The following is a 27093-nucleotide window of genomic DNA, read 5'->3' on the forward strand; positions in this document are numbered from 1 at the left end:
GCTATCCTCCTTCCGCCATAGCCTTTCAGAAAACCCTAATTTCTCTTTGCACTTGGCGTCATGAATGCTAACACCTCCCACCTTGTCTCTACGACTCATGCAAATGCTTCAGAGGAACGGTCCTGATGATTTTGAATTACACATTAAAACCAGGGTTTAAAATCTATGATGCTTGATAGTGCCCAAGCTGTTTGAATATAAACATGCAGGATAATATAAACACTTTGGATATCATTGAATATGTCACTGTGTGCACTTTGCTTTGCTGCAAGTTCGGTGATGGGATCTAGAGGAAGCTGCAATAAAAGCTGCTTTCTTAGGGATACCCTTTGTTGCACTTTTTACCAAAAGTAGCTTGCTTTGACTGCAGTAGTTCCTTTTGTTTAAGACAGAGGGACTGCAAATTGCTGGCAATCATCCGGGAATCACGTACAGTGTGATGGCTGGTGCAGGGCTTCTCCTTATGAGACGTAAAGTCACATTTTTTGTTGCATAGAGAGAAATTATCAGCAAGTTGTTTGTTTAGTGATCTGTATTTTCAACCTTGGTTAATAATTCACAAATTCTGATGCACATGTGCAGGGCCGAGAAGACTTTTATTCCGATATACCATAGGGCGGTTTCAAAGTGAAGAGGTATCTGTCTGTAAAGTTTTCAATTTGTTATTAATATAAAGGATGTTTCCTTGATTTGTCATGCATTATACATGATCAACTGTCTTGTGGGGTGGTTCTATCGATTTGTCGTTAATTTTCATTTAACTCTCAGATTCACCACTCTGTGAGTACCTGTCTGTAGTGCTGAATCAATCTTTATCTATCTAGATAAGGCTCTCTTTAAAATATTCAGGTTAAGAATAGCCTAATTTGATATGTTTTGTGGCCAAAAAGGTCTTATCAATACTTCTGGGAATTAAAAAGATCCTATCAGGACTCTCAGAAAAAGGTCCTACTAGTAAATCAGGAAAACAATGATGCATAGCTTGAGGGTCTGGCAAGGGTCCCAATAGTAAATCAGTAGTGTACTATGGGTTGGCAAGTAACAACACTCCTCGAGGCAAGACACTAGGTATTTGAAAGGGGGAGAGAGAAATAAAGGTGGTCGGTAATGCCATGATAGATATTCCTTGTTTTGTTGAGAACAACTAGGCCTGTTGCAGAGACTTGGTACAAGGTCTTGCCCAGGTCCCAAGCGTTCTCTTCAAGTATGCACATGTCTGTACTAATGGGGACTCATTTGTGCAAATATGTTAGTGAGTACATCCAACTCCAGGAAATTATAAACCAACATACCATTTAAATGATCCTTGCACAAGCTTCCAAGCATTCTCTTCGAGTATGTATACAAGATCCGTTGGCATGGCACTCTCTGTCTGTGTTCTAAGGGCCCCCCTTTGTGCAAATATGCTAGAGGAGTACATTGAACTTGAGGAAAATACAAACCAACATATTATGTAAATGAATAGAATAATGAACCCAAGAAGAAACATGTATCACTTCATTGGTAGAGAGATCATTACTTATCCTAGAAACAAGTCCTCGACCTTGCGCGAGTACAAATTTCATATGTAGAAGCTACAATGTTTGGTGTGCAATCTATAATCTATACACGTGACTTGTCTAAAGTAGTTGCATTGCACAATGAAAGCCCACCCATCCTGTGCATAGTTTGCAGATTTGTTGTTTTTTGCATTAGATGCTGACGCATCAGCTACATCCATACTTGAGTCTTTCTTTTTCGCCTTCTCCAGCCGCTTCGTGTACTCATTAATGTAGTGACAAGGTTTACTGCAATAGATACTTTTTCCCTTTTTCTTTGGCTTGTCACCTTCCTTGTCTGCAGCCTTGCCTGACGACTTTGATTTCAGCTCGTAACTATCCTGAGGAAAGGATTTAACTATGCCTCTTTGTTGATTGGCAGCAAAAGCCCGATCTCCTATACGCATGATAGATCTATTTTGCTTGGATTTCTCTTCTTGCAAGAGCACAGAAACCAACTCCTCAAACTTCAAGGCATCTAGATTGCCTTTCATCATGAGTCTGATGGGTAGAAGCAAAGATTTGTATGAGTCTGGTGCGGCACACGAGAGAGGTGGTTTCCCTTGCTCTCTGGACTTTTCTATTGACCGCCTTCATAGCTGAGGAGTTGGTAGAGGCCTTGACGGCACTCCCTCTGGACAAATGCCCGGGAGCAGACGGGCTTTCAGTCTCTTTTTTTCTTTGTCACTAGGATCTCATGGAAGGTGGCCTTAGAGCAGCCTTCAAACGAGATTATGACTATGGGTGCCATGCTAGAGCAGCTTTTAGAGAGTTTGATACACTTGATTCCCAAAGAGAGTGGTGACAAATTGGAGATTCGCAGCTGAAACCCATCACTCTCCTTGGGACTGCCTATACAAGATTTTGGCCAAGGCCATCAACCGGAGACTTCAGTCCTTCCTCCCTGGCTTGATTTATGATACTCAGACATGTTTTTTTCACGATCACAGCCATAGTTGTTTCTCGTACCGGTACGAATGGGTTCGTACTGTACGGTTCGTACGGTACGATACCGTATGATATCGTATGGTACGAGTTTCCCTCCCTCCCCTCCCCCCCCAAAAAAAAATCCTTGAAAAAGGAAATTCCAAATGCTTTAAAAAAATATAGAAACCTTGCGTAACGAAAATCCCGAATGCTCGCAAGACTTCGCAACTTTCGTGTCCACTCAGTATTCCATATGGGGTTGTTGAGAGACCTAAAAAATCTGGCGAGGTAGACTGGTAGTGTACACTTGATTGGTAGGATGAGAGAATCTTGCTACATCACTTGAAGATCCCTGGTATAGGTAGGCTAGACAGTTAGATTCTCAAGTTATGTATGAGGGAGAAGATTTGGACATGGCCATTTTGATCTAGAGAGGAGTCCCTAAACCTATCACCCTGTATGCACTGCTCGTATTTGTGCAAGGACGGTCCCTTAGTCATAAACGGTACACTGGGAGACCTTTGGTATTGCATTACCCATCCAGGTTCTTTTTGGGAGAGACACATATCCATGTTCTGGTTCCTCAAGCACTGGAGACTCCTCCCCTCCCAACCTTCCCTCACATTCAAGCTTGAAGCTCCATAGGTTGTAAGTGTAAAAAATAAAAACCGTATTTTATCGTACGGTATCTGAAAATTTCATATCGTACCAAAAATTCTCGTACGGTATCGTATTTTCGTACCGTGACAACCATGATCGCAGCATTCTGGTCAATATCTTCACTTTCTGGGAGGCGAAAGCTTCTGCTAGGATGCGCTAGCACGATCTCATTGTGCTCCTACTGGACTTTGAAAAAGCCTATGATAGAGATGATTGGGGCTTTCTGGAGGGGACGATGCGCCAGATGGGATTTTTGGAGGAGTGGATCCGTGGTGTTTCTGGACTCTACTCAGCCTCTCGTAGTCAGGTTCTCATTCAGGGAGCCAGAGGTGACAGATTTTCCCTTTCTCGCTCGGTCCGGAAGGGATGTCCTTTGGCACCATATCTCTTTCTATTTGTTGCGAAGGTCGTGAGTAGTTTTTGCTAGACTCAAAGTTCGTAAGATGACAACAACATACTTATAAGAAACATGGGGAATCTTCAGAGATTTGCAGAGGCGATAGAGATCTTTTGTCACACATCAAGAGCCAGATCAACTGGCACAAGTCGTGTGTATTTTGGGTTGTCTCTCCGCTCGCCCTGGCTTGGCGTCGAGATGAGTCTTTCCAATGGATCCAGAGTGGCACTCTAGTTCGTTATCTTGGGTGCCAGGTGGGTATCGATATCTCCCCAGAGCATCAGTTAGCCCCTCTTCTTTTGAGCATTCGGAAGAAGCTTCTGTACTGGAGTTCAATGAGGCTTTCCTTAGCCAGTCGAGTGGTGGTGGCGAACTAGGTTCTTCTTGCCACTATGGTATATTACTTCTTGCTGGGCCTTCTCACGGGCCTGCATTGGTAAGGATCAATGGTTGATCTGCAACTTTTTGTGGGTTGGCAGTGAGACAGGAGGCTGCCCAGGTGAAGGTGGCCTGGAGAGTGATGATACGACTGCACCACAGAGGGGGCTTGATCATCATCGACCCCACCATTCAGAGCCGTGCCCTTTTGGGCAAGCTGATTGTTAGAGGACTTCTTTCAGGTGGCAAGCCATGGAAGGATTTCCTCTTGGCCAAGATATCCACCCATACACTGAGTCTGGGGGGCCCTTGGCACAGCAGAATACTAGATGGATCTTCACGGAGATGCGGGCCCGTGTCTTTAGCCCTGCATTTGAGGACAGATTTGTAGCTAGTCTATTACGAGCTTGGGATCACCTCAGGTCGACTCTCTAGCAGTCTCTTCCGGTCGCCTTCGAGGAGCGTCTTGGACAACCCTTGATTTGGAACCCCCTGATCCGTTTACCTAGTGGCCACATGCTAGACACTCGGCTTCATGTATCTTGGGGAGCTTTGAGCACGGGCCCTACTAGGTCCCTTGGAGAGTGGCTTACATTCAGACAGCTCCCCCTCAGTGGCTCATGAGAGAGAAGCTTGACTAGGATCCGGGGTAGAGTCAGACTCAAGCTCGACATCGACTCTGCCATTCCTTCGGAGTGGTTGACCTCGATCCTTGACCCTATTCCCCTATATTGGCTGGGACTGTTCACCAAGCATGATATTCTTTTGGCAGTTCATGGCGCAAATGAGAACTCCGCCTTGCTCACATTTTTTATTGGACCTCATGGCAGATTAGTGAGATTAGAACCCCCCCCCCTCCCCCCCCCTTGGAGGACTTTAGGCGATGCACGTTACAGAGCATACAGGTGATCGGATTCTAGGCACATGAGTGGCACATTGATCCACCACCGGCCAAGGTAGCCAGAGAGAGACTTTGGCGTTTATGGATTTGGGAGAGACGGGCCATCACGCGCATAGTCACCAGAAACGTTTCAGGGTTTTTGACGTTTCTGGGCAAAACGTTTCGTCTTTTGGCTAAGAAACGCGGAGGTTTCATAGTTTTTTCTATATAATACAATAAAATGGTTTAGAACTTGTAGTTTGTAGCTTTATTTGTAGGCCTACCTAGTGCCAGCTAGGCCATTAAAATATGGTAAAAGCTTAGGCAATTGTGGTCACAATTGGGCAATTGGGGACTTGTGGAATTGTGAATCGTGAGAAATTGGGCAATTGTGAGAAATTGGGGATTTATGAGAAATTGGGCAATTGAGAATTTAGGGAATTGGGAATATTGGGGAATTTGTGAGAAATCAGGGGAGAGAGAAGGAGGAGGAGGAGGAGAAGAAGAAGAGGTGACTACAGATCGCGTGCACGAGAGAGAGAGAGGGAGGATGTTTGGGCTGCAAGTCGTGCACGGAGAGAGAGAGAGAGCCCAACATTTAAAAAACACTAAGACAAAATTTAAAAAAAAAAGACAATTTGTTTTTTTAGAAACGAAAAAAAATCTCTGTTTTTTAAATGCATTTCTGGCGTTTTGGCCGTTTTTGGGGTTTCGGAGTTTCTCAACCCAGAAACGCATTTCTATGTGACTATGATCACGTGCCTCCAGTGAGACCCCGGGGAGTGGACTTGGTGTGATCTTGCAGACAGGGAGGAGACTTCGGGTAACACATTTTTGCATACACCGCACGGCTTGGCCATAGGATCCTGATGCCCGAGGTTGAGGGCATTCCGGTAGCAGCAGGACATTGGCAGTCTTAGGGCCTCTCACTGCACTTTCTCTCAAATTTTTGGAAGAGGCTCTGGGACAGTTTTGACCTCAGAAGATCACTCTCTTTTTGTGGCTGGCCGTTGGTGGCACAAAGGAGTTTGGCGGTTGGTCATAGGAGGTAGACCAATAACATGTCTGAGATGTGGCCATCCCCAAGAGTCTGAGCGACATTGTCTTTGGGATTGCCCGAAGGCTCAAAAGGTTTGGCAACGGATTCTCCGCATCTTCACTTTGAACAGAGCCTCTTCCCGTACTATTACATGGGGCATTGTTGCTTGGGCCACTGAGGCCGAGGTTGTCATGGCTTATGAGGAGGAAGGTGGGGGGCTAGCCTTCAAGTTTCTCACCTTTGCATCTTGATGGTACGAGTCATAGCCCCATCGTTTGGTCACTGGACTTCTAGTTTGTGCCAGAGATGGGAGATTTGTAGCAGCATTGCCGCATGGCACATTTGGAGAGCTCGGTGCAGCGAAGCCATCGAAGGTAGCGCCACCCCGCCTGCGGAGTCCATCAGGAGCATCTAGCTTGACATCATTCATGCATCCGCGGCCAATGGGGGAAGCTTCAAGGTGGTTCTGACCATATGCGGAAGCGTTGGGAAGCCTCCTTGAGGCTCTGGCAACCTGGTCCTTTTCTCACAAATGGTGGTGAGCCCACTTGACACTATAGACCACCTGTGTGGTTATTCCCTCCCCCATTCCTTGTATGAGATAGCCTTCTCCTCATAGAGCGGCCAGCCGGAGGAGAAGTGCATCCTTGCTCGTTTTTTGTTCTTTGATCCTCGCTCCGTACAGGCGAGTTTGTATCTAGCCTTTGAAGGCTGTTTTTTTGTTAACTAATAGAAGGATCTTGTTTTCGGAAAAAAAAAAACATAAACAGCAGACTCTGTAGACGGTTAGGTTAAACTTGCAATACATTTTTAATTGACTTGTGTGTTTTATGCAGTCGCTACTCACAAGCTCTGAAAAAAGGGTCAAAGAACTACGCCAGTCTGTGGACCTTTTGAAAAATGAAAGCAAGAAGCTTGAGGTTGGATTTCAGCTTTGGGTTTGCCCTTAATTTAGTGTCGATTTTTTAGTTTAGATTATTAAGACGCTTTTTCTGTAAGTCATTCATTCATTATTACCTTGGATGACAGGAAAGAGCAAGATTTGCAGAAGATGAACTTCTAAGAGGAAGAACCAAACTGAAGTATGTAGCTTTACATTGCTTTTCTTAGTTGTTCCATGGGTCTGTCAATTGTTATAATTGTGACTCTGCAGAGCGCACCTTTTTTTTTGATGCTGTGTAGACAAGTGGGAACCCAGCTCCAAAATCTTGTAGCTTCTATTTACAAGACAGAAAGTCAGGCAAAAGGTTGGATAAAGTAGACGTTTTTGAATATGCATATACATGCATATTCTGACTTCAGGGATTTCTTTCTCTCATGTCTGGCGAGGCAGAAACAATTATTGTTTACTTTCCTCTTTGACTCCTTTGTGCAGGTTTAATGGAAAGTCTAAGAGAGTTGCCTGGTCGAGATGCTTTGAGGTTTCGAGCTGAGGTCTGGAAAAATCTGTATTTTGTTACCTGCTTTCCCTATCATGTTAGAGCATTCATTATTTTTGAATCTTTGTTCTTTAAATTAACCTTGAATGGATTGACAGTGTGTCAAATGTGCCATCAGAATGTTCTTGATGTATGATGTATCTGGTTTTGTCATTATCCTGTGTTGTTCATTATATTTTCTCAGCTGCCTTTGCCTTCCAGTAGTTGTAACGTGTCAGTTTGTAAGGTCGTACATAATGAGGTGCCATGACGGCTTACATTTCAAGAATCATGTGTCTAATGAAAGTTCATGGACACATCTTCAAAAGAGTTTATTGAAATGGTGCTGTACAAGCCATAATAAATGGAAGATATAATTGATTTGTTTATCATTGGGCTGAGCTTAATCTAATGATTGAGAAGAGTGGTGCAAGGGGAAAGCTGTTACACTTTGTAGGTAGAAAAGTCGGTGGGACCAAATGGAAAAAAGAAACAAACAAAAAGGCCCCGGGTAAGTTAGCGTTGTGGCCGAACACCTGGAAGGTTTTTGGAGAGTACCGTCTTTGATCATGCTGAACCTGCCCCTTCAAGAGCATCAATGAGATTGGCTGTTGAATCTATATCCTATGGCGAGCTGAAGGTGAGTTTCTGATTCTTGTTTCACCTCAATTGTGTTGTGTTTCTTGTAAGAGTTCATGTTCTGTGACCAAAATGTTATGGCGGCCAAAATGACAACCTCCTATACCTCTAGCTACCTTATTCTATTGATCAACTGGAGCCTGTTAGCCTCTGGCCTCCGGGAAGTCCTGGTGTGAACAGTCTTAGACACGGGCAATTTTTACCCTGTGTTGGTGAGGGTTTTTTTCCCGTGTGAACACACTATTGTGTGTTGGGCTTTTCAGCCTTGGGACTAGTGTATTTTAGTACACATACTTGTACTTATCATTATTGATTAGTGAAGCGTCTTTCGTTATCTTAAAGGCACTCAGGACTCTGCATTGTTTTATAGCAATGCTTCTTCTTTGTGCTTGAGCGCTTACACTGATAGTGATTGGGCAGGATGTTATGACACTAGGGTGTCAACCACCAGTGGTAACTATTTTCTTCTTGGAAGTTTATGCATTTCATAGCTAAGCAAGAAGCATTCACAGCTACTGTGAATGCTCAGTGCAATCCGTTTTTTCATGCACGGACAAAGCACATTGAGGTGCATTATCATTATGTCAGGGAGAGGCTCCATGCAGAAGAGAGAGCCTTGACTTACATGCCTACACGGGCCAATGTGGGGGATGGGTTTACCAAGCCCCTTTCCAGGGAGAAGTTTGAAGCTTTTCGCAAATTTTGGCCTTTGGGAAGTCCTGGTGTGAAGAGTTTTACACATGGGCAGCTATTCTTAACTTGAATGTGGTGGCTGTTGTTGCCATTGATTGTGCCAAAGTTGAATCATACCCCCATTAACACATGCTATGCTAGGATGGAGTTATGAGCAGCAACATCCTCTTGTTCAACAGTGAAAATGTTAATATGTCATAGGTTGGGCTTCGGGGTCTTGATCTTCCAAGCAGAGAGAGAGAGAGAGAGAAGAAAGAAAGTTATATTAACGTCTACGGAAGGCCCCAAGGGCCTATGAGACCAAAAGTAATACAATGGTACAATGGATATACTGAGCCATGGAAAACTGAAAGGAGGAGTAAAATGAAAACATCTGACAGTACATGTGATCGACAAATGATCATGTGTAGAGTGAGATATGCTGTGATCAGCTAATGACGATACCCGCCTCGGCCAGAACTGATCTGATGGTGGAGTGAATGTCAGGTCTCTGTGATGGGAACGTGTCACGTCAGCGGAGAACCTCACGAATCTATCTCTGTATGCATTTTGCTGCTCATGGGCGCTTTTTTTCCGCCCGTAGGCAATGCTGCCAAGGGAGCACCTGGGGGTGGGGGGGTTGAACCTAGGACCTCCCAGTCTCAAGACAAACATCTCACCACTTGAGCTACCTCCTCATTGGTAAGTATTTAAGTATTCAGATCTCTAATGATGTTTAATAATGTTTAACTAAGCTAAAAGCTTAAGAATGGTATCAGAGCAACCTTGTACGATGTCCACAGCCAATTCCTAACCCTGAAATAGAAAAACCCTAATCCTAAAAACTGGCTAGCCCTAATCCTAAAATCAGCCTTAGCAAGGGTTATATGCAAGAACGAGAGGGATGTCCTTGCCAATTTTACCCCCTTTGTCCAATTTTACCTTTTCCCCAAATATGCACTACGAAAAAAAATGATGGAATGTTGCAATTTTGGTACCCGAGCACTATTGGCCTTTTCAGGGTTGTAATCGGCTACCTCTTCACTTGTATGAAGCATCCCTACTATCGCTTGGTGCATTTACCCTCTCCCAGACGGAGTCATCACATAGAAGTCGTCACCTTTGAATCCACGACTGTTCGAAGTTATTAAAAAAAATCATTATGAGTAAATGTTTATAAGGCTATTACTAAGCCTTATAAAATTAAGGCTTATGAAATTTTAAGCCAGAAAAGGTGTCTATACCAAGAGAACACAAAAAATAAAAAAACCCACTTTTACGGCGTTTTGGGGCTCCCGCACATGTAGCTTGTGCTTCTACACGAACTTCAAAAAAACAAAACGTGTGTCATACACAACACAAGTCTCCCTCTTCATGTCTCTACGCAAGTCAGCCCATGGTCTTCGCCTCTGCAGCACACGTTCCTGGCCCCTTCGTTTAGAGCTTTTTTGTAGCTGGTTTGCACAAGAACCCGTGACATTCATGGCTGGTGTGCTCCTTTTTTTTTTTCGTACACACCCGGGGCCCACTCAAGTGGGTGGAGCCGATTTCCCCTTCCAACAATTAGCCAATTATCATGGTTGGGCAAGGGCCATGTACCATCGGGCAAGAGCCACGAATTAGGCATCCCCCATGACCACCGCGATGAGTCGAGCGCTGGAACAGCGGAGGGATCTCGTATGGATCCTCCTATCTCGGGTGATCCACCACCCGAGGAGGAGGAGTCACTCGAGTGCTCAAGGGGCAAGAGCCCGAGCAACCAAACACATCAAGCGAGCATAGGTGTCCCTTTATAACATGAGAGAGCCTAGTGGGACTTGAACTCATAACCTAGAGGTTACAAGTCACAAGCTTGACCACTACACTAACTCAGTTGGGACGGCTGGTGTGCTCTTTTAATAACATTTGGCAGTTAAATTATTTAAAAAAGAGAATAAAAACAACAAAACAACAACCCACACAATGTGGACATTTGATCTTAAAGAAACCCACAAAAGGCATAACACACTTCGGGTGCGCAAATAAGGATTTATGGTTTACAAAAAATAAAAACCCCTTTGCTCCCTCTTCGTAGGCAACAATCAGTCCCAGTGGTATGTGTTCTACGTGTTTTTTCTACTACCTATACAGGGTGGTCTATAGTATCCTCCCCAACATGCAACCTATCCTTTCCGATTCACAGTATAACCCACTTGTTGATAGTTCTCACTAGGGCCCAAAGGCGTCAGCAACCACAACCCCCGAAGCCTCAACTTTTAGAGTCTTCATTTCAGCCTACTACTATGGAGGACCAGAACCACCAACTTGGCAATCCAGCTTGAGCCGACTGGCAATAGGTGTTGCAGTAGCTTCAAGAGTCCATGGCCACGTTGGCTTCTTAGATCCAGTAATTGCAGATGGATCGCCATTCTCATACTAGTTCTATACCAGCAGTCAACTCTAGAGAATCAATACCAGACAATGAAGACAACATTCCTCCTAAGGTGGAAGGTGATGATCTTAAGATTCCTTATCGTCTTTTGAAGTTGGTAAAACAAAAAAATTTGAAATTCAACCCCCTGAGTCCTATGGAGGACAACACAATAAGCGTATACTTGAACAATGGCTTTACAAACTTCGCTTGTATTTTGACTCGATATGGTCCTTACCGTTGCTACATCCTTACTTAAGGATACTGCCTTACTTTGAACAACGGTGACAGCACGTTGGAAAAACGGTTACGACGTGGAAAAAAATTGAGCGGGTCATCTGTAAGCAAGTCATTCTTGCCAATGCAGATTTTCATGCCCAAACTTGTTTACGTCACTTGGACTAAACTGGTTCTCTGGCTTCTTATATCTCACAGTTCACTAATCCGATACTGGGGATTGATTCTGTGTCCTCAACAACGAGCTTCATGCCTTCATTGAAGCTCTAAACCCCACACTTCGTACCGAGGATTTTTCAAGCATGACGTCAGAAGAACAAGAGGATGCTATTGAAAAGACCTTGGATTCTTTATCTCAACATGATGAGTCACCGATGGTGGACTTATTTGAAGACACAGAGACTACCAAAGCAAATATAACACTTGTTTTAGTCTTACCCTCATGGGATGACAGTGATACCAAGCAAGAGGTTAATGTTTTGAGCGCCACAGAGAATTTCACACATTGTTCTAACAACTTGGATGAGTACTTCACTACTTTCAAGCCGAACAATTCAGCATATACTATTCAGGTATCATGGAGAGAATTCATGGTTGAACTGCCAGATTCTTCCACACCGTAACATAACCAAGTCAAAGGTTGGTAGCATCAATTTTGGCTTCATTGACCTAATATTTTAGAAAAAAAAAAGCAGATTCTGAAATTTCAGCAGCTTTCGCCAAGCTGCCGTGTTTGTCCTTTATTCACCATGCCTCGCAGTGTGTATTTTCTGTAGGGGTTGCCAAGTTTATCAGGGCCAAAACTTTGGTTTTTTGGGGTTGCATGAAATTTTTGAAAGAAATGCATTTTTGTGAAACACTTGGCAACTATGCTGCAGAGATAATTAAGAATATGTGGCTATCTAAATGCTCTTTTGAGCATTTGGAACCTGTACATGCTAGTTCACTCTCAATTACTTTCAAATGTTCATCTAAAAGTTTCTTACCCAAGTAGGCCTGTAGTGGGAGTCACCCTTCTACAGATTTTACTCTACTCCAGTGAAGAATGTAGATATAAGTATTAATTATCCAAGCCAAAAGGACTTGCAAAGATTTTTCCATTGGTGATACTGCTTGCCATTTTAACATTTGCCATTTTTTGAGCTCTTGAAAACAATTTTGCTGTGGAGTTTGAGTTGCTGCTTGATGCCTCGCTATTTGAGATTTTATCAGTTTTGTTTTATGCTCTCCCCTAGTTTATAATGCTGCTAAAACATTCATAACGCTGACTTGCAGGTTGCTTCTATGGCAGCGGAGGCTAAGCAACAAAGAAATGGCTTGACCAAGAAGGTTTCAAAGATAGCTAATTATGGAATCCCTGTATAAGGCTTATCGTTATGTGAGCATGCAGATTTGGTGAATATAGAGTGAGCTGAAGATGGATGGATGATACGAATTAGCCATTGGAGGGTTTTTTTTTTTTTTTTTTGGAGATGGTCTAAATTTGGATGTAGAATGGGAGCTATCCCTTTCAAGTAAAATTCTTGTCTTTGGATGGTGAAAAACACTTAATTTATGTTTCTCATTATCAAAGGTATCATAAGGTCTTGGGGCTGCAATTTGTCACCTACTCCTAATGGACAATTAGTGGAGTCACAATCATCCACTAATTCTCCATCAACTGTGGTAATAAAGTTAGTGCAGCATGCAGCCGGTGATGTATTGAGCGCATTGGGTTTGGCAGTAAAGTCTTTTTTGCATCAGGCTGTGGATATATTATTGTTTTTAGCTTGGAAAATAAGCAAGCTAGGACTTTATAAGGGTGCTACTGATCTCAAATAGATCTCCCCGCTAACCCCATTAGGTCACTTCAACCTAGCAACACTCCAGCTTCTTTCACAAATTGCTTCAATTGCTCATCAAGCTCCCAAAAGCACCCATCTCAGGTACGATTTGCAACTCCATCTCTGTCTCTCATGTACATTTCATTTGCAAATTATTAAATATTTTATTATCGATTTACAACCAAGCAACAGATGTTGAACAACCAAGCAAAATGTGATGAAACAATTCGGAAGCGAGTCGACTTTATTATGATTCACAGTTGGAAGCTATACTCAGAGGTGCTTGTTGGTAAGCAAGGGGAAATACTCCATAACAATTTCAAAGCAAGTGCCATACGCTATATGGCTATGTAAGAATGTACTTTCATCAATGAAAGTGTTCATCTAATAGAAATATGTGCCCCAGTTAGGTCTATTTCATAACTTAAAAAAAGAAGCAGCTGTGACCCTAGAGACGTGAGCCTAGACACGTGAACCTTTGAATGCATTCTCAGACGTGATCCAAAAGCACCCAAGACATTTTATACGAAACGGTTTTGGAATAATTTTTAGAAATGACGATAGAGTTAATTGCAGCGCATTAAATAAGACCTCCTCAAATCCACCAAGCCTTCGATCCCAACAAACGACCAGTACTTAGGAGAGTGCTCCCTAGTTGAGTAGGCTAGACTCTTTCAGATCCACTTCAAGTGAGGAGCTTTAGGAGGAAATGAGCCAGTGAAACACATAGACGTGAGTGGAGAAACAATGGAAGAACACCTAGACAAAGGAGCAACCATGGTCCATCGAACTCCGGTTTCACCTACTAGCTTTGTAAACAACACCTTAAATTTCGTGAAGAAGGCATTCAATCGTCCTATCTTTAGAAGCAGCTCTGGGAAGGAGTGGGAGCATGACCTGGAGCCTCAAGGTTCGCTCTTACAGGAAGTGGTCAAACCATGGTGGATGCCATAATGTTTCAAACAATTGGTGTCGATCTTGAGTTGGGTTATCTCAAGCTGACCATGATCCACAAGCAGCCCAAAAACTACAGTTTTACAGCAAACATGACATATCTCTTTTGTCGTACCACTAGGGATAAATGTTCCACAATACACGCAACAACAAGAGCACACAATGTTAGAAGTAGTCTCGCTCTCCACAAGAGCGGTACTCTTGCTCTCCACATGAGCAGATTATAGAAGCATCTTTACTATGGAATGATGAGTTCTTTTATGATTCACTCTCCATAAGAGGAGATTTTAGAATTGTCTTTACCACAGAACAAAGTTTTAGCTCTTTTTCGTGTGGATGAGATGTATGGAACACGGGGACATTTGAAGAGCCAATGTCTCGGACTACCTCAAACCAGAAGGGCCCCATGCGAGTATCCACGAAATGTGAGGAGATATGTTTTGATACACAATCTATCATCAAAATTGTACAACCTAGAGGCCAAACTTGTCCAACACCTCAAGCAACACCCACATCTAGCCCCACGAAGAGATATGGCTTGGTGCACACTCTACCGTCAAAATCATGCACGTCTAGAGTGTCTAATGATAGCGTCTAGACAACAACAATGTTGTGGTCATTGCTAGGGCCATGGGTACCATGACAAAACTCATTGTTGGTACCAGGGAAACTCGGCACCACATCCTATGCTTTGGTGCCAAAGCAACCTCTAGCTCTACCACCTATACCAAATTATTGTCAACCTACAATTTAGGGCCTACATATCAAAACCCCGAACCCAAGAGGGATGTACAGATCGCCACCAATGCCATATCTACCTATTGTATATTATCACCCTGATTGATTTCTCTTGGAACCGCATAAGAACAACAATACTCCATGACTTTCCCAGCATACTCAAAGTCTAGAATGGGAGAGCTATGAGTCATATGAGTAATATGATTCATATGGATAGAGCAACCTCTAACCATAGCTCTTTGTTCGAAGCCATGGTGCAACCAAGAGAGACGGACCTCAACAATATAGCACGCATGCCACTTTTGTAATGTTTCCATCGTAAGGACCTGTATCGTGTTGCTAAATTTCCTCATAGAACTACCTAATTACATATCCGAATCCAGTGCCAAATCCCAATGCCATTCCATATGGAGGAATATATTACAAGTGTGGATTCAAACATCCTTTTAAGGATTGTCTCAATAGAGTGACAATCATCTAGTGGCAGGAGCATCAGCCACTTCAATGAGCGTTAAAACTTGTTAACTTATGCATACAATTTTCTTTAATGATATCACAAGGCTCCAAACCAAGTGGAGGTTAAGGGTAAGGAATCATCCAAGGCAATGAAGAAACATAAATCTCAAGCTTCAACCTCGAAGCCAGCAGCTCAAGAACCAGAATGTTGAAATATCGAGTTGAACAAGTACTGCGAACATTGATGACCCGATTGGGTGATGGCTTCTGCACTTATGCCATTGGCACATTTGGTGAGATTTCATATGCTGCCAGTGGATGACAGGCTGTGTGACAATCATATTTGGATTGCTAAAGTATGGCATAGTCATAGCACCAGCTCATATAGTCGGGTTCATACTATGAACTAACCATTGTATGCTATAGTAGGAGAGTACTTTTTCTTATAGCATGTACTCTTATCTCTTTAATTTTATGGTTGTAGATAAGAGAAAAAGATAGAAAAAAATTCGGTCATCCATCGTTCTCTCGTATCTTGCTCTCTCTTATATGCGTGTGTGTTTGGTTGCAATAACTCAAGCTCTCCCTCTTTCTCTCAATTCTCTTTATGGTATCAAAGCTCCAGTTTGTGTGAGAGCTAAGGAGCCAAGAAAGAGGGAAGAACAAGGCAAGCAAGGAAGCAGTACTAGGTAAGGGTATTTTGAATCGCTTTTCCTCATTGATTTTGGAGCGACAGTTTCGTAAGAGCTACATGGAGACAGGGAAGTCATTGTCTCAAATATCCTCCTAGGTGAAGGAAGAAGACCTTGTTGTATATAGTTAACTTTGTTAATTGAGATTCAAATTTTATGTTTTGGCGCGCTTTGGGCACATTTTGGGTTCTATTTTAGCTCTACAAGTTTTTCACAAGCACTTTGTGAAGTGTGGATTTTGTCTACATATGTCCAATTTTTGGTTCGGGACAAAGTTTTGGTTATAAGATAGAATCTAAGTATTACAGGTGTTATTTAATGTGTCTTTATGTGACTGGTTCACTTATAGTTGTAGTGTAACATGTATATAGTGCCGTTATGTTGGAGATTATAGGTTTGTTGTAACTCCAAAAGTTTTTTTTGTAAACACCAATTAGTAAGTTGTTACAGGTCAAACACGACCGGAGAGTATCTTGTTACCATTGGATTTCAAATATCCAATGTAGATTTTTCACTTTATGTGAAAAAGACACATAGAGGGATCATGTTGTTAAACATTTATGTGGATGGCTTGATTATCTCACTGGTGTTAGTGATGCTAACATACAAGATACATTGAAGTATAAGTTTGAGATCAAGGATTTGGATGAGTTGTGGTATTTCTTGGGTATAGAGGTGGTGAGATCACCTCATGGCATTTTGTTGTTTACAAAGGGAGTATGACTTGGACATGTTGTCCAAGTATGGGATATGACTATGTAAACCTTCCAAAGGAAAGAAGTATTCCAACCGGTGTTGAAGAAAGAGTAAATGAAGCAAGTCCAAGAGCTTGTGAGGAAGTTGCAAGGTAAATTAGAGCCAGTACTTGAGCAAGTGGTCGACTATGAGTCATTGACCTTGCTAGAGGCAATCATAAAACCAATGAGGAAACCTCAGTGTCAGCCTGAGGCCTTGATTGAGACGGTAACCATTCCCAAGAGCCTACAAAAAGAGCCAGTTCTGGAGCGTTTGCCACTAGAGCCAGTCCAACTAGGTCTCACATTGATAGTAGATGTAGTAAAAAGCTTAGTGTGAGGTGAAAGTTGGTCTTTCATGGATCATCATAGTGACCATAATATTTTCTTTGATGTGATAGGTGACGACTTTATATCGATTCCATCAAAGGCATTGCTCTTCTAGCGAAGGATCTGTGCCCATTCTCTACACATTAGTAGGTCCAAGCTCACCTCTGAGTGAGTACGAGCTAAGTGAGTGTGAATATCATATAAGGAACATAGCAGGTCTCATAGCCTTCTTATCCTCGAAAGTTTGAGTCTTGATAAGCTCTCTTTTATAAGGACATTCCCAACTTTGGGGTGACTTATCTGATTGGATAAATGGGAACTTAAGAGCCCACACAATGGAGCTTGAACCTGAAGAGGAGGAGGATGAGGGAGGAGGTTGGCCTCTGCCACAATGAGCGCTCTTCTTTCATACCCAAGCATAGTAAGAAAAAAACTTGTTTCTAGCTTTCGGAACCTCGAAACTTCGAAACGGTTTTTAAAAACCTCGAAACCTCTCCAATACGGCAATTTTGCCCAAATTTCAGGTTTTGTTTCTCTCCTCTCCCTTTCCCTCCCTTCCCTCGCAATTTTTATGGGATTTTTTTATTTTTGTTTTTCTTCCATATTCTCCTCATCACCTTCCTTCCTCTTCTTCTCTTGCCTCCCTCCTTCCCTTTTGCATCTTCTGTTACATCTTTCACCTCTACTCCTCCTTTCTTAATTCTCTTGTTCTTCTTCCTTTCTCTTCTCTTCATCTCCCTTGCTCTTCTACTCCTTTTCTCGTCTTCTCCTCTTTTCTTTCCCCTTATTCTTCATACACCATCCTTCAATGTCTTAAATCTTTTCCAATTTCTACCTTCTCTTCTTCAATATCTTAAGAGTCCTAGATTGAATCACTTGTTGCATCTAATCAAGCAAAATTGCCATAATGTCTCTCAAAAATAAGGATGGTTTCCCGAGATGTGTGAGAAGACACTATGTTTTTAGATGGCTACTGGAAGTTCTTTAAGTATTTATACTTTATGAAATTATTGATTTTTTGAAACCTCGCAGTTTCTTAGTTGAGGGATGAAACCTTTCGAAACAAAATCCGAAAAACCTCGAAATGAAAAAAACCTCAAAATGTTTCTTGTGACTATGTACCCAAGACAAAAGGATAGTCGAAAGTATCCATGAGCAAGTTGGGATACTCCTTCAAGAGCGACGAAATGAACACCGTATTACCTATATTTTATAAAGGATCAACGGTCTCCATAATCTTGGATAACGGTATTGGCGTCAACATAATCACCATGTTGGGAGGCATGGGAAAGCCCAACATTCGTAGGCACAAGCCTCCTATGGTCAAGCTTGCCGTCGATAACATAAGCAAACCCTTTAGGATGCCAAGATTAAGACTTTAAGGCTAAGTTTTTACCATGAACCTCGAAAGGCCTTATATAAGAAATGCAAGGTTGGTTCACGATTGGAAAACTAATCACTTTTACATATTCGAAGGTAACTAGTCCTTGAAAATAAACTTAAAAACAAGAAAGAATCATCCCATGGGTGGAGGCATTCTCGGCAATGAGTCAGACACAACTGCTCAGATCGCTTTAGTTGACGATATTTACAGAGCAACATAGATGATCACACCACATCGATTGAAATCTATAGAGGTTGTAACAAGATATTGGATGGCGAATATGAGGTTCTATTAGAGCTTGTTGACTCTGAGGATTGGATTCACGTTCTTGCAACCATGGACACTCCACAGAAGCTTGGGATAAGGTTTGCACGATTGGACAGTGCTGAAATCACATTCTTGTTCGTGCTCGACGTATTCAGAATAGAACTAGTGGTGGAATCGATTTGCCTTGCGTTAGAGTCCCCCCAAAAAGGGCATTTGGCTGTGGCCTGCCTTGGTTGACACACCGGGGGTTAGCCATAATGTTTTATCTTGGGAGACATGGACCTCATTAGCCACTCACCCTCGCACCATTAGCAACAACCATCATCGCGACGATAAATAATTCCCAATCTATGACTTTATGTGACCCCTTACAAGTACATCGAAATAGAGCATCATCCTTGGGATGGGATCGATCGCGGGCCGCGGAACGCATCGTCAGCTCTGGCAAAAGAGGACCGCAACACTCGAGCTCCCCTTAGGAATGGTTATCATATCCCTAGTGGATGTGGGCCTTATCAATATCCCAAGCCTCGGTCCCTCCACCTATGAGCTACGACCTCAGGTAACCCCTAACCCTCAACACTCCACTTACCTTGACCGCGTGTTGGCTACCTCCCCAAACTATTATGGAGATCCAAAGCCTTTCGGCAAAGATAAAGAGACCACCTCCCAAACCTCAACCTTAATAACTCTTCCGGAAGGTCACCAAGAAAGAATGGATACCCAAGAGTACCCTGGCGGGTTATAGGGCAAGTATGACACCCATGTAATGGTATTCCGTATTTGGCTCAAAGCCCAACCGTGAAAGTGGAAATTCGTGGGAACCCCGAGCCCGATTGGATCCCCACATCAAGATGCTACAAGTCCAGGGGTTCTAGGAAGGGAACCCATTCGTTTGGGTCCCAAAAACCTCGCCATCCGCACAACCCCAAAAGCCTAAAAGATCCAGGCATCGACCTCAATACCTAGTACCACTTCAAAAGTCAATGCTTCGTTAGATCTCGACAAATTTTCTAGAAGCACAAGGATTCTACAAAGTGAATCCCCACATTTGGGTGCCGAAATTAAAGAAACCCGTGCCCCGGACCCCCACAAAGACACCCTCGAATGTCAAATCCAAGTGGGTGTGGAGACCCAAAGCTATGCCTCGATGCAAACTCTGAAGATTAAGCATGAATGGAGAGTAGTGGCTTCCACCTTGACTTTTGTGCTGACACCACCTTCATAAAAGTCAGAAGAGGACTACTTTAAGTAGCAAGAAGAGGAAACACCTTGCCCGTGTGTACAATGTCGCTATTTGTCCTTGTTCATATCGAAGAAGACCTGACCCATGTACAATGGCCTTATCTGTCCTTGTTCTTCTCGAAGAAGACTTGCCCATGGTGTTGAACCCCAAAGAGAATCATGCACACACGTTTGTGGCACTGTCGAGCAACCGAAAAGCTTAACAAGATCACTGTGCGCTCCATCGCAACACCAACTCATAAGTTGGAATTGGAAAGACATAGCCCAAACAAGCATACCAACAAAGTCATATGTGGTGGCAGGTGCATGGGCAAACGATTCTCCACCCTGAGCACGGGCATGATAAGCCTCAAACCCTCGCCCATGTGTATGTATGTAACATAACAACCCCATGCTCAAGTGTATAGTTACGACTTGCAAACAAGGAATGCGTGACACATAAAAAACCCAAAAACATATCAAGAATTAAAAAAAAAAAAACTAAAAACACACATGCACACCCACTGCACACACATGTGCACTCATATTCACACATTTGCAACACTTGTATCGCCATGTGCACATATAGATACTCCCCGTTCACATTTACATGTACACACTTGCATTCATGCACGTGCACGCACGGTGAGTGTGTGCACGCAAGCCAGAATGCAAATGCACGGTGCTACACACACTCCAGTACCTGTGTGCGAAATGTGAGCACATGCACAAGTTGTGGGCATGTGTGTGAGAGGTGCAAAGGTGCATGCACTCGTGCAAGAGCAAAGGTGTATGTAGGTGTAAATGGGGCGTTTGTGTACGTGCGTGTCCCTGTAGATATATGTTTGGGTGCGCATTCATGCATGTGCTACGGTAGGGTGCATATGTGAGTGCGAATGTAAAGGGGGGGTAGTGCATGAAGGTGTATGTAGGTGGATGAGGGTGCACATGCGTGGAGGTGGGCGTGCACGTGAACGTCAATGCGATGTGTACACACACGTGTAAAGATGTGTGCACGTGGATGTGTAAGTGAGTGTGTGGTGCATGTGTGTGCAAGCATGTGTACAAGCTACACGTGCGTGACTGTACGTGTGTGAAAATGTGGGAAAGGTGCACATGCGTGAATGTGTGTGTACACATGCATTCCGGCTTGCGTGCACACTCACCCTTGCACGCACGTGCACATCACCTGATGTGTGCGCATTCTCCCTTGTTCACCCATGCATGCCCATGTTCCATGAACACATTCATCGCGCACATGCACATGCCCACACCTCTACTCATCATGCATCCACGTATCAGGTGCCCCTTTACTCGGTCGCACAAGTATGTGCCCATGTATCTAGCTCTTGCTAGACTTAAATACTTAAACAAAAATGTATGATCGAGAGCCCAAGGTTTGTCAAATCTTGGTTCGACATCTCCTTTGTTTATAAAATCATTTTTTAAATGATTTTCCATAAGTAAAGGGAATCTACATAAAAAATGATGATTATGTAGACCTACTTAGAGAAAACATATGGCTTCGCTTCTAATGGGATTTTTAAAAGACTAATACTTGCAAAGTATATGATGCCAATCGAGTGGTGCCATGCTTGAGGGGTATGTTTGAGCGCCTGCAATGCCTTTATGAGCGTGCAAACATTTCTTATTGAATTGGGGATCATAATTCGTGGTAGCTCCACCACATACTTCCTCCTTAGATGTGAATTTAGCAAGCTATGTTTAGAATTGTGGTCAATTTTGTTGTCTCGTAGGACACCTATGGAAAACCCTTTGTTGTGGGGGCAAACATGTCTCCTAGAAGATATGTCTCTTGGGAGTAGAATCTCTTGATGTGTGCAAAATCCTTTACTACAAGTTGAGTCTTGTACTTGTCCCCCCGAATTAATACTTAACTTTATACACCCACTTTTAGTGCCGATGAACTTGCATTTTATGAATACTCCATTGATGATATATATACACTCTATCTACATAGCTCCCAATCTAGTTTGGGTCTCTTTCTGCTTCCACTTTCTCCAAATTTGCGGGCTTGTGAGAACCTTGATTATCTCTACCATAATAATGTTGTCTTGAGGTCTCTTTTTCTGTATCCTCTTTGGTAGGCGCAATTTAGTGAGAACGATGGGAGATACATTCTTTCCAAAACTGCATGGCTCCCATTTGCTTTCACTTGCTCCAAATTTGTGCACTCCCATTAACCTTCATTATCACTACCATAAGTGCATAATTAATAATGATAGCTTGAGACCTCTTTTGCTCTATCCTTTTCGGTTGACATTGGCTCATTTATAATGGCAAATTAATTCTTATCGAAGCTGTTTAAATTATTTTAGAATTGGTTGTGCCCATTATGATTTAGCAAGTTTGTCTTTCATCTTTAGATTTCATCTTATGTGGAATGGATTCGTTGAGAGCCCTTTCACCTTTTGAGAGGGATCTGGTAAGTTTTTTATTTTGTGGTTATGTTTGTTGGATGATCACAAGATTTTTGAATAGAGCCTCCCTCTATGTGATTAGGCTATTTAAGGAACAACTTATCATAATATACTGTATTAGGCAAAATATGGACTCTTATTTTTGTCCCTTAAGGATTTCCACACCTCTCTCTAGACAAATGGACTTATGATGGTGAAATTTTTACAAATTAAATCAAAAGTTGGCAGAGATTACATATTTGGAATCTACTCATCGAGACCTTTCCAATGATATATAGCATGATGGGAAATTTTGATTATTCAAGAAGTCTCCAAATTGGTGATGATGTGGCATGTTCTAGAGAGAGGACGTGTGGAAATCCTTAAGGGGAAAAAAATGAGAGTCCATTGGCAGTGAGACGGTGGTGGAAAATTGGTGATAATGTAACGTTCTAGAGAGAGGAGATGTGGAAATTCTTAAGGGGCTTAATTTGAGAGTCCATTGGCAGTGAGACGGTGGTGGAGGCACAATATTTCTTTCCATACCATATCTTAGAAAACGTGATGGCTTTTTGGATCCCAATTGGTTTTTTTTGAGTTTTAAGCATGCATAGAATAATCACTTTCAAAAGTTATGAAAGCAATTGAAGGTTTCTTACTAGAGTCTTACTCTATAGGCCTATTGGGGAGTGATCCCTTTGACTTCTTTGGTTGTCTCATGGTGGTGAAGGTTTCTACTCTATAGGCTTGATGGGGAGTGATTCCTTTAAATTCTTTGGTTGCATCATGGTGAATATTTCTTACTAGAGTCTTACTAGAGTGTAGGCTTTCTAGGGAGTCATTTCCTTTTCTTTGGTTTACTCATGTTGAGAATGTGTGCATTACAATCTAAATGGCCTTATATTAGTAGGTACTGGGCAATATTTTTCCCTTGAGCATAATCCAAGCCATCTCAACCACCACTATTTGATTCTTGCATTCTATAACATAACACCATTTTGTTAACGCTTGATCCACCACTCCTTGCAATAGGTTGTGTATTTCATTGAAGGATATTTTTCACCTTTGACCACTACAATTAAAATCTTTTTTTTTTCCAAAATCCTTAGCCTTATCACTAAGAAACCATATCTACATCTCCGTAATGTATCTCCCTAATATAGTTGTTGTCAATCACCAACATGAAGTAAGAAGAACCACCCCCAAAGCAATGATTAGCATTATCACGAAGATATTATCACAAAGATTTTCATGGACTATTTGACGATAACCCTCATAGGTATCTGGCATCTCTAAAAAAATTGGTAGATGTGCCACAATCTCACTTTTTTGGATATCTTTCAAAACTACATAACTCATGTGCCCAAATCTCTCATGCCACAACTTATTGGTGTTCCATATTCGCTTAGATAGAAAAAAATAAAATTTAGTAAAGATAATTGTGCCTCATTCTCTTCCCAACAATGACATTTTCATTGGCATCCAAGATTATCGGACCATCCCGATCAAAGTGTACTCTTAAATCATGATTAAAAAAATATCCAGGTGTAGTTGAATGGTCCACCTTTGCATAGATCTCTTAAATCAACACAACTAGACCAACTTTAGCACTAGTACTGTACTCCTTGTGGTGGGCGCTTCAAGGTGCTACTTTCCTAATATTTTTACCTCGTCTTGTAGTCATTTGGATAAAGGCTAGGTTCACCTTCTTCTCCTTCTCATAGTTATTTTCATAAAGACTAGGTTCTCATTGTAGTACAGTTCACCTTTTTCTCCTTCTTTTTCTTAGAAGAGGGTTTATCAGAGCCTTTTCCCTTCCCTTTCTTGATGTCAATGTAGAATGAATAATCCTCCATGTCTTTTGACATATCTCCTCCAAAAGAATTGCATAGAAATCCTCAAATATGTAAGAGGTGGATCTCTAGCTTGTGTTCAAGGAAGTGACTAGGCTACCATACCTTTGGGGCCAGAACCCTTGGGGTTTATGCACTTGTGTGAAAGAACCTAGGTTTTTATAAGGATCCCACTTTTCCCCATTTGATTATGTAAGTTTTTAATTCTTGTTATTAATTAATTTGTTGCTTTCACGGTCCAAGGCAATATGATTTTGGCACCCTTCTATGATTAGTGGTTTCATATTGATTCTGTAGAATTAGCCAAGCTTCTACATCCATAGAAATATTGTGAATTAGTATCATAGAATCATTGGCACTAGTCGCCTTAGACCCAGCCAAGCTTCTACATCCATAGACACATTGCTAATCAGTGTCATTTTCATAAAGACTAGATTCTCATAGTAGTAAACTTCACCTTTTTCTCTTTCTTTTTCTTAGAAGAGGGTTTATCAGAGCCTTTTCCCTTCCCTTTCTTGATGATAATGGAGAATGAATATTCCTCCATGTCTTTTGACATATCTCCTCCAAAAGAATTGCATATAAATCCTCAAATGTAAGAGGTGGATCTCTCGCCTGTGTTTAGGGAAGTGACTAGACTATCATACCTTTGGGGAAGAACCCTTCGGGTTTATGCACTTGTGTGAAAGAATGTAAGTTTTCATAAGAATCCCACTTTTTGCCATTTGATCATGTAAGTTCTTAATTCTTGTTATGAATTAATTTTTTACTTTTGCGGTCCAGGGCAAGATGATTTTGGCACCCTTCTATGATAAGTGGTTTCATATTGATTCCTTAGAATTAGCCAATCTTCTACATCCGTAGGCATATTGTGAATGAGTATCATAGAATCATTGGTAGTAGTCTTATATTGATGCCTAGAACCGGCCAAGCTTCTACATCCATAGACACATTGCTAAATAGTTTCATGATAGAATCATTGATGCTTGCAATGATGGGACACAAATAATGTACATTTCTACTCCCACATGTAACCCCTACCTTGTGTTGGGTAAGACACTTTACAGTAGGCAGCAAACGAATGAAGGAGGATGGAGATCAATCATCATAGAAGTGTGATGGAGAGTAACATACACTATGAAGATTTTAAAAATATAGAAAAAAAGAGAGGACAATTATTTTTAAATATAAGACGTGAGTATTAAGTATGGGGTGATGGCTAAGTCATTAATAGGAGTGGCGACACATAACAGATTGTCCATGGGTCAGATTTTCCCATGTGAAAAACATTTTTCACGACCATGAAAACAAGGTTTTTCATAAATGTTAAAACGCCAAATTTTAATGCCAAAATAATCATTTTATTTCATTTTTAAATTGATGCAGAGCTTCCATGTATCCTCTGGAATCCTTTTGTCACCTCAAATCCTCATTTTGATGTCTTTTTTTTTTGGGTGTGAAAAACTCAAAAAACTCAGGGTGGCCGTTGATTATCTCTTGGTTTTTCATGTCAAAACATCATTTGATTTTGGTGAATCTGAGTTGATCTTATGACTTCTCATGTAATTTTGACACTTTCTGCATGATTTTTTTTTTGTTAGCGTGAAAAACTGAAGAAACTCATGGTCATGAATATGCTCGGTTTTTCACGTCAAGAAACTCATGGTCGTGTGAGTCATGAGTATCCTTGATTTTTCATGTCAAGAAACTCATGGCTGTGAGTATCCTTGGTTCTTCACGTTAAGGAATCTTTTGATTTTTGACAATTTGAGCTCATATTTTGAATCTCCAAGTCATACTGAAACATCTTATATGATTTTTTGTTTCCCTTGAGTCAATTTCTTTGGGTATAAAAAACTCAAGTTATTCATGGTCTTGTGAATATTCCCTGGTTTTTCACATCAAAAAATCTTTTGATTTTCTATCTTTGCAGGTGGTTTTGTGTTTTGGGATCCTACTGTCCTGCTTGGTATGTGTTTCTTGCCTATGAAATCCCTATTTTTGGGCCTGAAAAACTCAAGAAATTCATGGTCATGAGTATGTCTTGGTTTTGTGCTCTAAGCTTTGAGGAGTCCCCCTCCAATCTATGGTATAATCTTTCCTTTATCTGCTTGTGGAGGGATATTTTTAATGGATATCTTACAGTTCTCTTCTTGAGTTGCGAATTTCCTCTTCCACTGGATAAATTTCCTTTGGACATGAGTGTGATCGATTCTCATCAACTTTGCACTTTGCCTTGTTATTGATGTTATCCTTTGGCACCATGTGGTTGGTTTAACCATGGCAATAATTGATCATTGGTGAGCCTCTCTTGAAGCTTTCATCAAGAGTTCAAGTGCTTAAGATAAGAGACATAAACCTTCATTGACTCATGCTCTTGTTGCTTGATTTTGTAGAGCTATGCCATTAGGCTCCACTTGTCACATCACTTCTAGCAAATCTTGGCACAAAGACATTCTTAAGATAAGTGAAATTAACTTTATCTGTAAGCATCCTATACCATTGGGTTGCCTTCTCTCCTAACGTTAGCGAAAAAGAATCGATCTTGGTGAGCTCATGAATGTGTCCATATGTTTCACAAATGGACTCAAAGATTTTCATGTGTTGGATAGGATCCCCATTCCCATTATTAAAGCTTTGCATTAGTTTAGCTATATGAAATGGCTTGATGGGATTTTTTCTTTGGACATGAGTGTGATCGATTCTCAACTCCCTAGACACCCTCTACCTATTTGAGTTGCAATCCTTCACATGTTAGGTAAGGTAGCTATAGTTAAGGTTAGAATTGGCTCATAAATTGGTTCGGTGAACTGTACATTTCCTCCCTCCCTCTTCTTAGATAATTATCTTTGTGATACATTTTCCCGCCCTTTTCCTAGATAATTCTCTCTATGATACTCTTCTCCACTTGAGTTTGTGGGGAAGGATGGTATCTCAACATTCAGTGCTTCCGCCCTTTGGCTAAATCTATCTTTCTCTTGCAAAAACATTGTCTGCATGTAAGCAAGGAATTCAAGATTAGT

The 27093-nt window shown here is 41.8% G+C and overlaps 1 protein-coding gene across 2 annotated transcripts in view; it reads left to right on the plus strand.

Annotated features, from left to right (window-relative positions):
• Positions 1–12778, plus strand: part of LOC147621890 (RGS1-HXK1-interacting protein 1-like) — a 67424-nt gene extending 54646 nt beyond the window's left edge. The window contains exons 3-9 of one of the 2 annotated variants that reach the window (XM_086822909.1): positions 393–470; positions 583–635; positions 6656–6739; positions 6849–6901; positions 7002–7066; positions 7195–7253; positions 12471–12778. In XM_086822909.1, the coding sequence (XP_086679035.1) occupies positions 393–470; positions 583–635; positions 6656–6739; positions 6849–6901; positions 7002–7066; positions 7195–7253; positions 12471–12560 (482 nt within the window). In that variant the 3' untranslated portion in view covers positions 12561–12778. The remainder of the gene's footprint in view (positions 1–392; positions 471–582; positions 636–6655; positions 6740–6848; positions 6902–7001; positions 7067–7194; positions 7254–12470) is intronic. The other variant, XM_086822910.1, reaches the window with a different exon arrangement.
• Positions 12779–27093: the final 14315 nt, after the last annotated feature.

This window comes from Cibotium barometz, chromosome 29 (genome assembly GCF_041138505.1).
Source record: "Cibotium barometz isolate CiBa-2024 chromosome 29, ASM4113850v1, whole genome shotgun sequence".
NCBI classification, from domain to species: Eukaryota; Viridiplantae; Streptophyta; class Polypodiopsida; order Cyatheales; family Cibotiaceae; genus Cibotium; species Cibotium barometz.